The sequence below is a fragment of the Corvus cornix genome, chromosome 10 (assembly GCF_000738735.6).
Source record: "Corvus cornix cornix isolate S_Up_H32 chromosome 10, ASM73873v5, whole genome shotgun sequence".
Lineage (NCBI taxonomy): Eukaryota > Metazoa > Chordata > Aves > Passeriformes > Corvidae > Corvus > Corvus cornix.
In genome coordinates, this window is record NC_046340.1 from 17,036,581 (window position 1) to 17,051,013 (window position 14,433).

Consider the following 14,433-nt stretch of genomic DNA (forward strand, 5'->3'; position numbering starts at 1 on the left):
TTGTCAAGTTTTTGGTTCGTGTTGTTCACAGAAAACGTGCTTTCACTGCACAAAACCCCAAAGTAATTCCAAATGAATGCACCCTGTATGTAAAATAATACACTGTAAACTCATTGCAGTGGCTTTAAAACATTAAGAGTTCACTAGTGGTCATATGTTGCCACTTACAAGAAATTAAAAACAGAATGAAAATTACTAAATGAAGAGAGATTGGAACAGTTACAGTAGACAAAGGTTTGTTTCTTGTCTTGATCTCTAGTCACCAATTGCACCAATGAAATTAAGATGTAATTCATGCAGCCTATATCCTTCTACACAACCAAAATGCTTGAGTTTATTAATTCAGAGCATATCCTATCCCATACTTTTTCTGTAAATTTACAATTATGGAAATTGTCTCCTAGTGCCAAAGCACAGACTATACTAGAGAGCAAATAACAATAACAATAATAATAACAAAAATGTGTCTTACCCTATCAACCTTCATTATTTGGAATCGCTGAGAGATATCAGCTGTGTTGGCTGGCAATCGAGATCTTCCTGACACAAACCTCATGAAAAGAACTCTCTCCTCGTTTGAAAATTCTTCCAGGGTGTGCCAGAACCACTGCACCAGCTGATGCTGCTCATCAACTTCTCTGTATCGAACAACCTTCTTCAGAACCTCAACTGATATCTCTGGCATTCCACAGACCATTTGCTCCAACTGCTTAGCAGTCAGAAGGGACAGCAAAGGAACGGGAACAATCCAAGACATTCCTTCCCTGACAGCAGCCACCTATTGGCCAAAAATGGGAGAGATGTTTGAAGTGCCTGATCTCTGTCACTTCCTGGACCATCCAAAAAAAAAGTAACTTCCCAGCTAAGAAATGGCATTGAGATACAGAATTACCAGTATCTGCCAAATACAGCTTCCTACACACACAGCCCCTGCAAGGGCTGTATTGTTTCTCAAAATCCTGGAGAATATTACAGCTATTTTTAACTGTAATTGAACATTAACCAACATGTTCTGATCCAAAACAGAACTACTTAAAAAAAATTACAAGCTGGCAGCACAAATAATGATGGCTAAACCAAGAAACTGTGTAAATACAGAAAAGGCTTTGTTCCAGCTCAGATGTATGGTGAGAATGCTGTACTTGTTCTGCAAGACTTAGGATTTGGTACCTCTGATGAGGAAGCTGTTTTCTAATGCAGATAACATCACACAGACATCTTTACCTTGAAATTAGAATACTGCTTTCACAAGGGTCACTACTCAAATGACAACATACACAGAACTATGCAAATAGGTAATGAGCACTTCCCACAACATACCATGAAATATTTGCAGGATTTGTGGTACAACAAAAGAGAAACAGTTTCAAGTTAAACAAATGATTGTCAGTAATATTTACTTTAGCCAGTCTCTGTGTTGTTCATATGCCCAGTTACAGTACCCAGCATGCAAAATCGCAGGTTTTTTTCTCAATTGGGGCTACTCAGATGGAAAACCAGCTCTGATTTCTAATGCTCTTTTGCCAACTGAACAATTACTGAGGAAGAAACAGCACTACATTTTAAAAAAGAGTCAAAACAGTTTGTGGGTGAAGAAAAGACATGGAGACCCAGAAAGATACAGAAAGCCAAGCTTTTCTTACCACAGAATAAACTGTAATGGAAATAGGCACAAATCACCCCCTGCTCCCACTAACAACAGGGCCGGGCCACAACGAGGTTCTTACCTGCCGGTCCATTTCATGGAGTCTGTACTCAATTGCCCTCTCCACATACTCTTTCCTGTTTGAAAAGGTAAGTGGGATACTGTTCCCTCCAGGGATTATGGGAACCATTTTACCATCAGCACTTTGGCCAACGAAAGAATCTAAAGGAATCATCTGTTATGCGAAACAGGAAAAGCACAAGTCACTCCAGTGATCCAAGTACAGCATTTTACTATAAGTCACCTAGAACTATGTATAGTAAGATCACAGACTATTCTAAACACACACAAAGTGCTTGTTATCGCAAGAATGGAGATTGAAATTATATAAATACTGATGTGAAGGTCAATCTGATAAAGTAATTGCTTTCAAAATAAACCTAAAAGTGCAGACTTTCTGATCTTACCTCATGGAAATTTTCTTCCGTAATCCCACTGTCTTCAATGTGAAGAATGCTGTTGAGGGTCTGCACATAGAGCAGATCTACCTCCTCCAAATCCTCTAAGATGAGTGGGATACAACAAAGTTGCTTCCAGACCATTGGAGCCAAATGAAGATCTAATGGCTTTTTCGTACGAATAGCTACACCCATGAGAATGCCCAAGAACTTAAACTGCATCAGATGCTCATCTAAACATGCTGAAGGGTTAAAGAGAAACCTGAAGGGACAAAGAAGCAGTGAAAAGAGTATTATTTCTATGCTACTTATTAGAAGCAAAAGAGAAAACATTTCTAAGTACGGAACAGTAACTGCCAGCACACTTAACAGCAAGGCCTGCCCAAGTAAGATTATTATCTTTAGCTGTTAAAACACTGGAGGGCTGAGGGAGGCAGAACTCCTGAGCACAAAGCCTGGCATCTTGATGTTACTCTGAATTCTACTATCACCAATCCAGCAAGCCCATGTGAAAACCATGCCCTCCCTCCACAACGAAATAATATCACAACCTGAAGGAAAAAATATACTAGAGACAATCATGAAGTCTCATCATTTGGTACAAAAGAGTCAGTAGAAGATTTTGATTTTCACCCACTACCATCTGCAATAAAAGCAAGTCCTGGACAACTTACCTATCCCTATTGTAGCCTACTTCAGCTGTAGCATTTGGGGAAGGAATAAGCAGGTCTACTATTCCAGTTTCCAGTTCCTTAAAAATTAACAAGAAAAAAGCATTCTTAGCAAGAGGGAAAGCAAACCTATGACAGAACTATCAAGACATTATAGCATTACAAGACAAGAGTATTTCACTACAGTGATGATTACTCGTTACAAATTAATATGAAACACTGAGAGAAAGTAAATGGCAGAATCAATGGCATGATGATTTTAAGTAATAAAGACATGTTTATTTCAAGACCTGACTTCATGTCAGACTATAATGTTTTTTTTCCTGGGACTGGACTGGGATACATTACTAAAACATGTTTCCAAAATACTCACAGACGTACCTGACACATTTCTGTAATAGTGTCATCAAACACTCCACCTGCATCATCAGCTCCTTCTCCAACCAGTTTCACTTTCCAGGCACGGGAGGGTAAGCGAAGGTCTGATGCATTCAGCTTTACCACTTGCCTTGCTATCTGTACAAAAATCGGCTTGCACTTCCGACCCCTTTGGGGGAAAGGGACACAGCCAGAAATGTAACTCATAATTATGTAAAGGCTACTGATTATTGTTAACTTGATCAACAAAGCTCTACAGAGAGAACTCAGAATGCCAAAACAGAAGGAAATGCATAAATATCAGTATTCACAGGCCTGTGAAAGCAGCACTGACCTGGTGGATATCCTTTTCACAGTGATCTGGGGCCCATAGTTCTTGCCCTGCACCATGGTTTTGCCTATGGAGCGCACCATGGGCAGGGTGTACACCCGTGGTGCCAGCAAGGGCCTCAGCTGTCCCTGCACTATTCCCCACGTTCCAGCATTGTAATGAGATGTACTGTTCTGCAATAAAACAGGAATGAGAACAAACGTATCAATAAAGGATATTCATTCCATTCTTTGCAGAATAAAACCCTTCATAGCAATGACTGGCACTTCAATGTTTCAGGAAACAGGTCAGCACTTTTTGGTATTAATTTTGAGGCTAGTAAGCTTTTGGAAACCAGAACACTGACATGTCAGTGATAGCATAAGTGAGAATGTAAAGCAATACCTTCACGAAGTTTGCTTTATTCCGGAATTATTTATTTAAAAATTTTTTTTACCAAAAGAATTACAGAGCCTATTACTAAGGTCCATCCAGATCGGGTAGATATACTGTTCTACTCTCTAGTAGAACAACACAGCCAAGTCAGTTTTTTCAAAAGGAATTTTACCTGGTTATTGGGACTGAGGTTAAGTAATCTCCATGAAGAGTACATGAGGTCAGAAAAATGGTACAACAGTCTCAGCCTTGCTCTTACTGTATGAATGCTCACTTCTTTCAGTGCCCCATACTGGGGTGGAATGGCATCAGGTAAACCAAGCTGCAAAGGCACCGAAACACCTGCCACAGAAACAGAAACAAAGCACTGTTTGAGAAAGGGGATCTGTATTGCTTTGCCTGGGACGAAGCTGATTTTCCTCGCACTAGCTTCCACAGTGCTCAGCTGCCTACTGGGGTTAAATCACAACAGAAGCCAAACTGAGAGTAAGATAATTGGGATATCATAAAAAACAAAGTATGGATATAAAACAAAACCACTTTTGTCCCAAATGTTCAGAAATTCTTGTTGCACTCACACCCCAGGAGACACCAAGACTAAAGAAAAGGCTGCACAAGATCTCAGTTGCTCACCTGGAGCTCGAGGTGGGACAGGGGGAGCTGTCCAGGCAGCGCTGTGGCAGCGGCCAGCTGAGATTTGCCGCACGTTCTTCCCCTGCAGCACCGTTACCAGCGTGGGCTCTCTCACGTGGTTGGTGTGGCCCAGCCCCAGCTGACAAAAGGGAACAATCAACAACTGATGATATTTCTAAAACTCTCCAAGCAAAAAGTGAGAGAAGATGGTAAAAAATGGTATTTCTTTACAGCATATACTGTGATAAAGAATATTTACCATATACATATATTTTTTCATCTTTTATTTTTGACAGGATACTGCATCTGCACCTAACGGGAGCAACAGATCCAGGTATCAAAGAGACCTGAAAACAGCTGGAGACTTCTGGAAAAATCTTTCCCAGACTGAGGAACTGATCCATGTTGCTAAGTCCTGTATTGCAGTCTTTCATACACAGACAACAAAAGCTCCTACATTTCCTCTGTGCTATTTAAACGCCATTTTCGTTCTAGCATGTACTGACTAAAAAAAAAAAAAAAAAAAAAAAAAATCACTCCTTTCAAAAGGTTCATTTATATTTTCATTACGAAAAGCATCTAAAAAGTTCACAGATCTGACTGACACCAACCATAAGTTTTTTCATGTTGAAAGAATTGAAGACAGCTCAATAATTAGGAGAAAATCTGCAATTTTTTAAAACGCTTGGATTAATTTGGGTAGCATGTTCTGAGTGCTTTCCCAAACTGCTACCACGAAAGAGCACAGAGAGTAAACAAGAAAATAATGGAAATTGACTAAAACACAACCATGCTGAAGGGCGAAGGAGAAGCATGACAATAAAAGCTTTCTTTTCCACCAAAAGGAAGCTATGCCAGGCACATGTGTCAAGTACAGTGAGAGGCTCCCGGAGGTCAGGAGCAGAGGCAACAGGACGTACCTGGCCTTCAGAATTGCTGCCCCAGGCATACACGTCCCCTGTGGAGGACAGGGCCAGCGTGTGCTCGGCTCCCACAGCGATGTCCTCGATGAAGATCCCGGCCAGCACTGGTACCTGCTGCGGCCGGTTGTGGTTGCGGGCACGGCCCTCAGGCAGACCGATCAGGCGATCTGCAAGGGCAAGCACAAGGCTCCAGGGGCAAGCAACACTCAGGGGGTATTTCACTACAGGCACAAGTAGGGGAGGGGCAGAAATCAATTCTGTACAGTCCTGGGACTGGGACGCAAAGGTAACCCTTTAGGGAAAAAGGGCGTGGGTATTTCCTGCAAAGCAGTGTTGCCTCCAGTGCTCATTTATACTGCTAAAGCTGTCACGTCCATGTTCAGTCTGAAACAAGACCAAATTCTACTAAACCACGACCTCTAGATCTACATGTATGGGTTGAACGTGAATTAACTGACTTGAGAGGCTTCCGCATGTTTCATTCAGTGCACATGGAAATCCTCCCACCCAGACTGTTAAACGTGAGTAGGTATGTGCTTAAGTAGACAATGTAAACTTTGAAGTTTTTCGATATGTGAAATTCAATGAAGTTTTAGGAAAATGCTCTTCAAAAAGTAAAGTAGTAAAATGAAAGGTTGTTCTGAGATCAAACGAGACAGAGCTACGAATCTGGATTTTAGGTGCATGTTAAAATTACATTGTTGAAGTTTCCAAATTTAGATTAGATCAGCATGTGTCTAAAAAGTAGCATTAGGTCAGTCTTAGAAATATATTTTAATATTCTTCCTTTTCACTTGCAATATATACACAAGCTTTATAGATGGAAATGTCCAAAAAGCAGATTATCTTACCTTGGCCAAAAGTATAAACGTGACCATCTTTCGTCAGTGCAACAGAGAACTGAGTTCCACAGGCAACTTTTTTTATTCCAATTCCACAAAGAATATCCACTTTCTATGGGGTAAAGTGAAATGAAAACCAGCTATAGTATTACAAGGACATAAACAGATAGCAAACATGAATTTAATCTGTAACTCCTGCTTCCAGAAGAGAAATTTTCTTATTCCCCCTGTGCAGCACACATATTGTAGGATCATTTTAATTAACACTTGGAAATAAATACAGGGAACATAAACAGATGTTTTCTTCAATGAATTAACGCCTTATTCTATGTACAGTGATTCAAAATACTTTCTTTTGTTCTGGGAAGGAGGTGGAGTGGCATGGGAAGAAGTAGATGGGTGTGCAAGCAACCTTCTCCCCACTTTCCAAAAGAAGAAATCTCTCTTCTCTAAGATAAACCTCAGATTTTCACTATTTGTACTGCTACTGAGATACAGTCACCATGATTTACATGAAATTCTTCAGAGTACTAGGCTCAGCATAATATGCCATCAGAATTACTTGTGCCAGGTTGTATAACATCAGCATGGAATGAATAACAACTTCTGGAAATCCCACTCTCAACACTGTGCAACACCTTTAACAGCACGGAAAGTTTATGCAAAGAATCATTTCCGCAGTAATCTAACCTGTGGTGAGGACTTTGCAGTGGAATTTCCCAAACCAAGTTTACCATAATCTCCATCTCCAAAAGCCCAAACCATTGAGCCATCTGTTGACACAGCCACAGTGTGATTGAGACCACAGGCCACCTGGGGGAGAGAAATAACGTTATCACCACTGCTTTTGCTGACTTACTAACTCAAACATACCAACTACCTTTAAGAAGAAATATTGTGTTTTAAAAATAACTATCCCTGTAAAACCACTAAAACTTCCATTGTTTATTAGAGTGTTTTAAATACACTTAGGACCACAGTAGTATTTTTTCAACACTTGCTTCCTCTTAGCTCATAGAACTAAGTATTATGCCACACGTGTTCCTTGCTTAAAAATACAGAAAATCTCATGAATTTGTGCTTAAAAATGCCTAAACTGTGAAATGTTAAAATCATGGCCAGTTTTGCAGAAAGAAAATCAAGAGAGCCAGGAAAGTAATTATTTTAAAAATGATGCATAGTCAAATTCTGCCATCATAATCAAAATGAACGCCAAGGTTAAAACCCACAGCTGAACACTTACATATGTTAAAAACATGAGCTTTAAACTAAGATACATTGCTAATTTGAGATAAACCATGCCTGGCCAATCTGGTAACCTTCCAGCGCTGTCACTCTTTCTGGAAGCTTCTTATTGGAAGTATTTCCAAGCCCCAGTCTACCATAATCACCATTTCCAAACGTAAAAAGTTTGCCATCTGCTGTCACCACAGCTGAGTGTTTGAAGCCACAGGACATCTGGAAGCAAAGAAAGCATTATTTTTACATACACTTTAGATTTGGGTAGAAGTTTATATTGACTATTACATGTATATATAAATATATAGTATCTTTTTCAACTCTAAACTATATTCCTTTTTAAAGAGCTAAAAAATACAGACATTTTAGTATTAATGATTTCTCCAGCAACTCATCTCTTATCCTTTTCAATGGTAATGTTATGCAGGGGGACCAGAGGATATTTGCATGAAGAATTTCATGTGTGATTATCTAATTTTTTTATAAAGAAACCTCCAGTCAAAACCAAATATGGTTTTGTGCATTGTTAGTACTTAGGAGGAGGTCTTGGTGACCAGTTTTGTACGTCAAAGTCACCTGACAAGGACAAAGGGAAGCTTATAAATCATGTCTGCATTTGGATCGTCTTTAAAACACCTCATTCTTCCATGCTCTATTTTTAGTCCTTTCCAGTACTAACTGTCAATTAATATCTTCATTTAATTGGAAATCACCACCTTGGTTCATAAACCCCAGAGAAGTAAGAAGTTGCCTGCTTTTTGTGCGGTTATACAGCACTGGGTTCCCAGGCCTGCAGCTTCAAACAGACAAAAATATTTTGCAACCTGCACAACTTCTTCTCCTTGCAGAGCCTCGATCTGCCTGGGCCTGCGCTGTCTGTCGCTGTTCCCATGGCCCAGCTTGCCATAGTCCCCATCTCCCCAGCTGAAGACTTCCCCACTTTCTGTTAAAGCCATGGAATGTCCATCAGATCCACAGGAGGTCACCAGCTGTGTTACAACAAAGCCTGTCAAAGAGAAGTGAGAAAACAAAGCTTAGCATAACTTACAATAGATGCTAACATACATTTATCCAAGTGGGCCTTGTGGCAGCTAGTTAAGTCAGGGGAAAGGAACATACCACAATAAGGCTTCTTTCTATAGCAATTAATTTACTTTTATTTTGAACAAAACCTTTGTTTTCTCATGGAGAACTCAGGCTTCCATCCTGCCATTAGTTTTGGAATTAAATGTTCCTAATGTGAGCCAACATTTTTCCCTGAAGCTTTCCTAACATTAAGAAATCTTAACATATTACTACTGAAATCTTAAGGAAATACAAAGATCTTGTTTGTTTGTTCAAATTTTTAACTAAAAACTACAATATTTTCATGCGTAAATCTGCGAGGAGAGCATCAGCACACATAATTATACTACCAAAATGGTTATTTGTACTCCTTCACTGGATTCCTTTCAAACCAACAGCTTTACCTTGTAGTGCTGAAATGACAGTTAAGACGTGAAGATCATCGGAATTTCCCTGTCCCAGTCGCCCATAGCTCCCTTCACCACAAGCCAAAACGGTGCCATTGGCTTGAATGACAAAAGTACAATTCTGACCACAAACCACCTAGGTTAGAAAGATATGAAGGAAATGTAATAAATTCTATGCTAAATGCAGCAATGCTGTAATACCTGCATTACAAGTGCTCCACTTCCTTTTAATTTGTTTACTTTGTAATTATATCAGGCCAGTGTTATTTCAGAAAGCAAAACTGCCATACGTATTATGTGAAAGCTGTGCAATTGTTATCAAATCATGCTCATATAAAATAATTCTGTGTTGTCAGATTTCAGTGGCTTCTTGGTTTGAATTTGTCAAATAATTTAATATTTCCTTTCTAGTGAAACCTATGTTTTCGAATACTTGCAGTAAATTCAAACAAGCTGCAAAGACACTTAGGGATTTTGACAAGGCATACAAATAATAGATGGCAAGTGATGAAATCATGGCTGGTTTCAAGTGATCACCTGCTGAGCCTGGGAGAACGAAGGTGCTGCCACTGGGATCATGACATTTCTGCCAGCCTCTGCCAGCTGCCCATGCCGTCCTGCTCCCCACAGGTACACGTCACATTTGCCTCCCAAGTGCCAGTCCTAGGGAAGAGCGTGAAAGGAGGCTTTAGAACAAGAGTACTTTCAAAAGCTTGCCATGTTTCAAAGGAATAAAATACCCTCCAAACCATCAATTTTACTGACCTCTGGCCTTGATGTTGCCCAAGACATGATCTGTTCATCCATGCCATTGATCCATTTACTGTTATCCTACACAGCAAAAGCCACAGTTACCACATTCAGCGCAAGAGATGCACATTATTTTTCTGTTACGTAATACATATTTTCCTTTTTAAGAACAATATTTAAATTGTTCCAAACAATTTAGCAATAAGAACAAATGTGTGCAGACTAGCAATGACACTGTTGTCCATGACTTGCAATCCAAATCAAAGAAAAAAAACCGTAATTCACGACAAAGAAATCTTTTTCTATTTACTGATGCTTAGGGCTTTTTAAAATTTCAATTGCAAATATGAGCTTATAATGTTACAAGCTTGCTTATAAAAAATTCTTAACCAAAAATTTCTGGTTTGCTATACGTAACAAGTCATGAAGAAAATTGACACTAGCAAAATAATTTGGTGTAGGAATGTGACAAAACGCTACTCTTAAAATATCATTAACAAAGCTCTACATTTCTTACTTCTATCACATATGAAAATTACTGTCACAGTTTCGGGTTGTTTTGTATTTTAACATGCAACTGACTTGCACTCATTACACACACACATACAGAGCAATCTTGACAGTATATTCCACCTGTTAATTAAAAAATAAGCTTACATTTATTGCTGGTGCTTATGTTGCTAAATATAAATCTTTACAGCTCAGAGATGTTAACTGCATCATACCATATGCTCAGTAGCAACACACTTGGCTGTTGAGACAATAAATCAACTTTTACCATCAGGAGAGTAAGCTCATCCTCTGGAACAGGCTCCAGGTCTGGAACAGTGAAGGACTCTGGGAACTGAGCTCCCTTGGCCAGGGCTTCAGCAGCTTTTATGGTAGTGGAGAAGCACTCGAGCCAGGCCCATTCTGTGGGGTTCCAGGCAGAGGGGTCAGGGAGGCAGCTCTGGTGGTGAGGGGGCACGGGGGGGTTGCAGAGCAGCTGGTCCAGGTGCAGCCCCACGGCCAGGGATGCCAAGCACTGCATGTAGGGGCTGTGAACCAGCTGGTCCCCACACACCACGTGTGGCTGGAGGGCAGCAGGAAGAGAAAGGGAAGAGTTAGAAACACACATTTATCAATTTAAAATATAAGTCCTTCAAAGCTAGTCCTGTAGAACAATACCTTCCTCCCTGCTTAATCAAAGTTTTTCTAATATTTTAAGTATTTTCAAATTAGGAGACTATTGGCTTTGAGAATAGTGAAAGATATTTGCAAGCAGAACGTAGGAAAGTCTTCTGGGTTCTCTGGTGAAAGACTGAAACCAGCTGAGATCTAAACAGTGACCTCATGTCAGACATGAATGTTAAAACATTTGCATTACTCCTACCTTTTCATAAGCATACTGCTCCTGCAGCATTATGGGCAGGCGCTCCAAGAACGCTCGCATGCACGGAGCCATGTTTAAGCCCAGAACTCCCTGCTGCTTCAGTGCAGTCCTACACGTCGCCAGCACGTGATTGGAAGAGATCCACTCTGAGGTGCAGTTCACCACCAACACGTCCTGTTTAACAGTCGTATGATACATTAGAAATTAAAAATTCACAAAGCAGGATCATTCAGCTCCATTGATTTATCACCAAGCATCTTGGTTTCTAGAGGGGCCAGAAAACACTCAGGTTCAAACATTTCTGTCTCACCTTTGATCTGTTAGAGCAGGCAGCTACTCCAACCTCAGGGATCCACACTGCAGTCTGGATAGCTCCAGACCCTATCACAACACTCTGCAATACTGAACCATCCTAAGGAGAGAAGAGGTTTGAGTCAGGCACAGACACAGCTACAGTTCTGTTCAAGTGCATACAAACACATTCCTAAGGGATGATACTCTCACAAGCTTTCAATAACTATTTAAAAACTGCACTGCTTAACCTAAAAGCAGAAAAACACATTTTTATTGTATTAAGGTGTTGGAGTGAAGGCTCCTCTGGACTCAGGCCCAGAGGGAAGCCAAAGCACAGGGATTGAACAAAAACCTTTGGACAAGCTGAGATACATGAAGCCACACCAAAATGAAACAGAAATACAGATTTTTAACTTTCAGTAGAAATATATGCTAAGTGCCTTAAACATTAAAAAGCTGTAGCAGAGACCTTAAATACAGTTCTTTGCTGCAGCAGTGTTACCTTTTCACAGAATTCTTTACTTTAGACAAAGTATAGAATTATACTGTTCACATTTTTTAGATAGAGTGTTCACATAAACAATAAGAACTGATAGAAACTGTATATGCAAATTTGTGTAATACCTATGTAACACTTGTGTAAGGCTTATGATTGTTAGAATTAGACCAGGATAGGTTCAGAAAAGAAAAACTAGAATTGTGTGTTAATCTTATTGGTCAATTAATATAATCCACACTTATGAGAGGAAAAATCGATGGAGCATATAGAAGAAGCTATTTTTGCCTGCTGTTGCTGCTTGGCTTTAAAATGTAACCCCCCTTTGGACTCTGCCTTCAAGAAACCTATGAGACTATGAAATAAAGAACTTAGCAGAACAGCAGCCTCCTCTGCTCTTTTACCCTGGTCCAAGAAGGAAGCTCAACATTAAGGAGATAATATAACTAAGGATTTAGAAGTGTTTAATAATCCATTTTATGTGACTCTTCAGAGCCCTCAACATAAGAGAATATTGTTCCTACTAAGAAAGCGGCTGGTTCTGCAAAGCCTAACATGACCAAACGTACAGAATCAATCAATACTAAACCGTAACTATGAAGTACTTCAATGTTAAGTACAATTTCAATTTATATTTTATTATTTACAATGTTAGAACATTATTTTACACCTGCTTTCTCTAACGTATCTATCACGTGGTGAGGTGGAAGTTGGTCTGATACCATGACCATTTCAGATACTCTTACTAAAAATGAGAATCAAGCCACACCAAAGATGATCTTACCCGTAAAGACCAGATATTCATGAGGCCACCAAGTCCCCCAGACACCAATGCCAGCCCATCAGGACTGAAAGCAACAGTGCGGACAGGAGTGATGTGTCCTCTCAGCTGGAACACACACTTCACTTCCACTGCTTTCCTGCATCCATCCTGCAAACAAGTGCACACTTATGGGACACTGGACTACTTTCAGGACAGGGAGTAGCATGACAGCATCTGTATTCTGCAATAAAAACTGATCATCCACAGAGATGGGGAAGTTCCACTAAATAATTTAAAAACCCCAGTAACTATGACTATATTTTATAGATATCTTGATCACATTATCAGCTTTCCTCCCATTACAAAATGCCATTAACATCAAAGACTACATTACAATTTATGAAGGTGAAATTAATCTTGACTCTTTATCTACAAATAACTTTGAATTCTTACTAAATTTTAGGATAAATTGATCAATTTTTTTGAAAGAAAGAAAACACATCAAAATATAATCTTTAGCCAAATAAAATTTTCAATTTCCTATTCTGAAAATGCTTACACATACACAAATGCAATGTAAACTTTTTAAAACAAACTTCTTCTCTCAGGAAATGTTGAGAATCAAGTAATTCCCTCACATTCTTCTCCTCTCTCAACTTCACAATGAGCAGAGAATTTCTTACACACCAAGTTTCCTCCTTTTACCTTGGCACTTGTTTCTTGCTCCCACCATCCTTCTGAGCAAGCTGAGTTGGACTTCAATGTGATTACTATGTCCTGGGGAACAGTCCAGACACACACCAAACCATTGTGGCATCCCCTAAAGCAAGTCAGGAGAAATTAGAAAAACAAAATAAAGATATTGACTAACAAAATATCAGTGGTCTGGTATTAACTTCTAATATCAGTAGTCTTCAGCACCTTTCCATAAAAAACTATAGTGCATCAGTCAATCTAAAGTAGAAAGACCTGTTCCCAATGGGTAAATGCTATTTTTTCCTCACACCCTGTAGCTTTTCCATTTCTACTAACAACATATTCTCAGAAAAAATATTTGGATGAAGCAAAAAAAAAAAATTTCAAACAGAACCAGCACCCACAGGTCATGGAGAAAACAGCTGGTAACACAACCAGGCTCATTTTTTTAATCTGAATTCTGGAACTTCACAAATCTCATGGCAACTGACTTACTGAAGGAATGTTACTTAAAAAATACCAAACTCATTTCTTTGTTCTGGACACTACAGACTGGTAGAAAAGACCTACAAAAGAACTACAGAAATAACAACAAAAAAAAGACTTACGTAGCTAACAAAAGCTGGGCCTTGGGTCCCTTCCCTGGCAGAGCACACCAGGCAATGCCATTCACCAGAGCTGGGTGGGACAGTGAATGCAGGCGCCTCCAGCATCCTCCCAGACAGCCCCAGAGCTTCACTGTTTCCTCTTTGGCACAGGTCAGGAGAATCTTACCAGTTGGATCCCACTTCATACTAACAACCATATCCTGTTGGATTTAAAAAAATGAAAAGCTGGTATGAAGTAACACAGTAGGGAGGAGGAAAGTTAACTATCAGAGCTAATGTAACTTTTAATTACTAGTAACAAAAATATTTTCTCATATAAATTACAGATAGTGAATTGCAATAATGAAGTCTTAGTGATACATTTCAGAACTATCAAATTAAAAAGACTTTAAAAAGTTTGCTGAAAGAAAATAAATGGAAAGCACAGAAAAAGATGTTTCCTTTTCACTGCAAATCTTTTCTTGATTATTTTTCCCCCAGATGTAGC

The 14,433-nt window shown here is 39.4% G+C and overlaps 1 protein-coding gene across 10 annotated transcripts in view; it reads right to left on the bottom strand.

Moving 5' to 3' along the window:
- HERC1 (HECT and RLD domain containing E3 ubiquitin protein ligase family member 1) overlaps positions 1-14,433 on the bottom strand; it is a 102,721-nt gene that overhangs the window by 1,062 nt on the left and 87,226 nt on the right. For all 10 annotated transcript variants that reach the window (XM_020583506.2, XM_020583505.2, XM_039557582.1 and 7 more), the window contains 22 exons: positions 13,947-14,146; positions 13,348-13,462; positions 12,664-12,810; positions 11,400-11,501; positions 11,090-11,263; positions 10,496-10,789; positions 9,733-9,798; positions 9,505-9,630; positions 8,965-9,103; positions 8,320-8,501; positions 7,559-7,714; positions 6,947-7,069; positions 6,266-6,368; positions 5,412-5,581; positions 4,492-4,630; positions 4,031-4,200; positions 3,487-3,656; positions 3,156-3,321; positions 2,778-2,854; positions 2,113-2,365; positions 1,728-1,880; positions 473-778 (listed from right to left, as the gene is read on the bottom strand). In XM_020583506.2, coding sequence (XP_020439095.1) covers positions 473-778; positions 1,728-1,880; positions 2,113-2,365; positions 2,778-2,854; positions 3,156-3,321; positions 3,487-3,656; positions 4,031-4,200; positions 4,492-4,630; positions 5,412-5,581; positions 6,266-6,368; positions 6,947-7,069; positions 7,559-7,714; positions 8,320-8,501; positions 8,965-9,103; positions 9,505-9,630; positions 9,733-9,798; positions 10,496-10,789; positions 11,090-11,263; positions 11,400-11,501; positions 12,664-12,810; positions 13,348-13,462; positions 13,947-14,146 — 3,531 coding nt within the window. The remainder of the gene's footprint in view (positions 1-472; positions 779-1,727; positions 1,881-2,112; positions 2,366-2,777; positions 2,855-3,155; positions 3,322-3,486; positions 3,657-4,030; positions 4,201-4,491; positions 4,631-5,411; positions 5,582-6,265; positions 6,369-6,946; positions 7,070-7,558; positions 7,715-8,319; positions 8,502-8,964; positions 9,104-9,504; positions 9,631-9,732; positions 9,799-10,495; positions 10,790-11,089; positions 11,264-11,399; positions 11,502-12,663; positions 12,811-13,347; positions 13,463-13,946; positions 14,147-14,433) is intronic.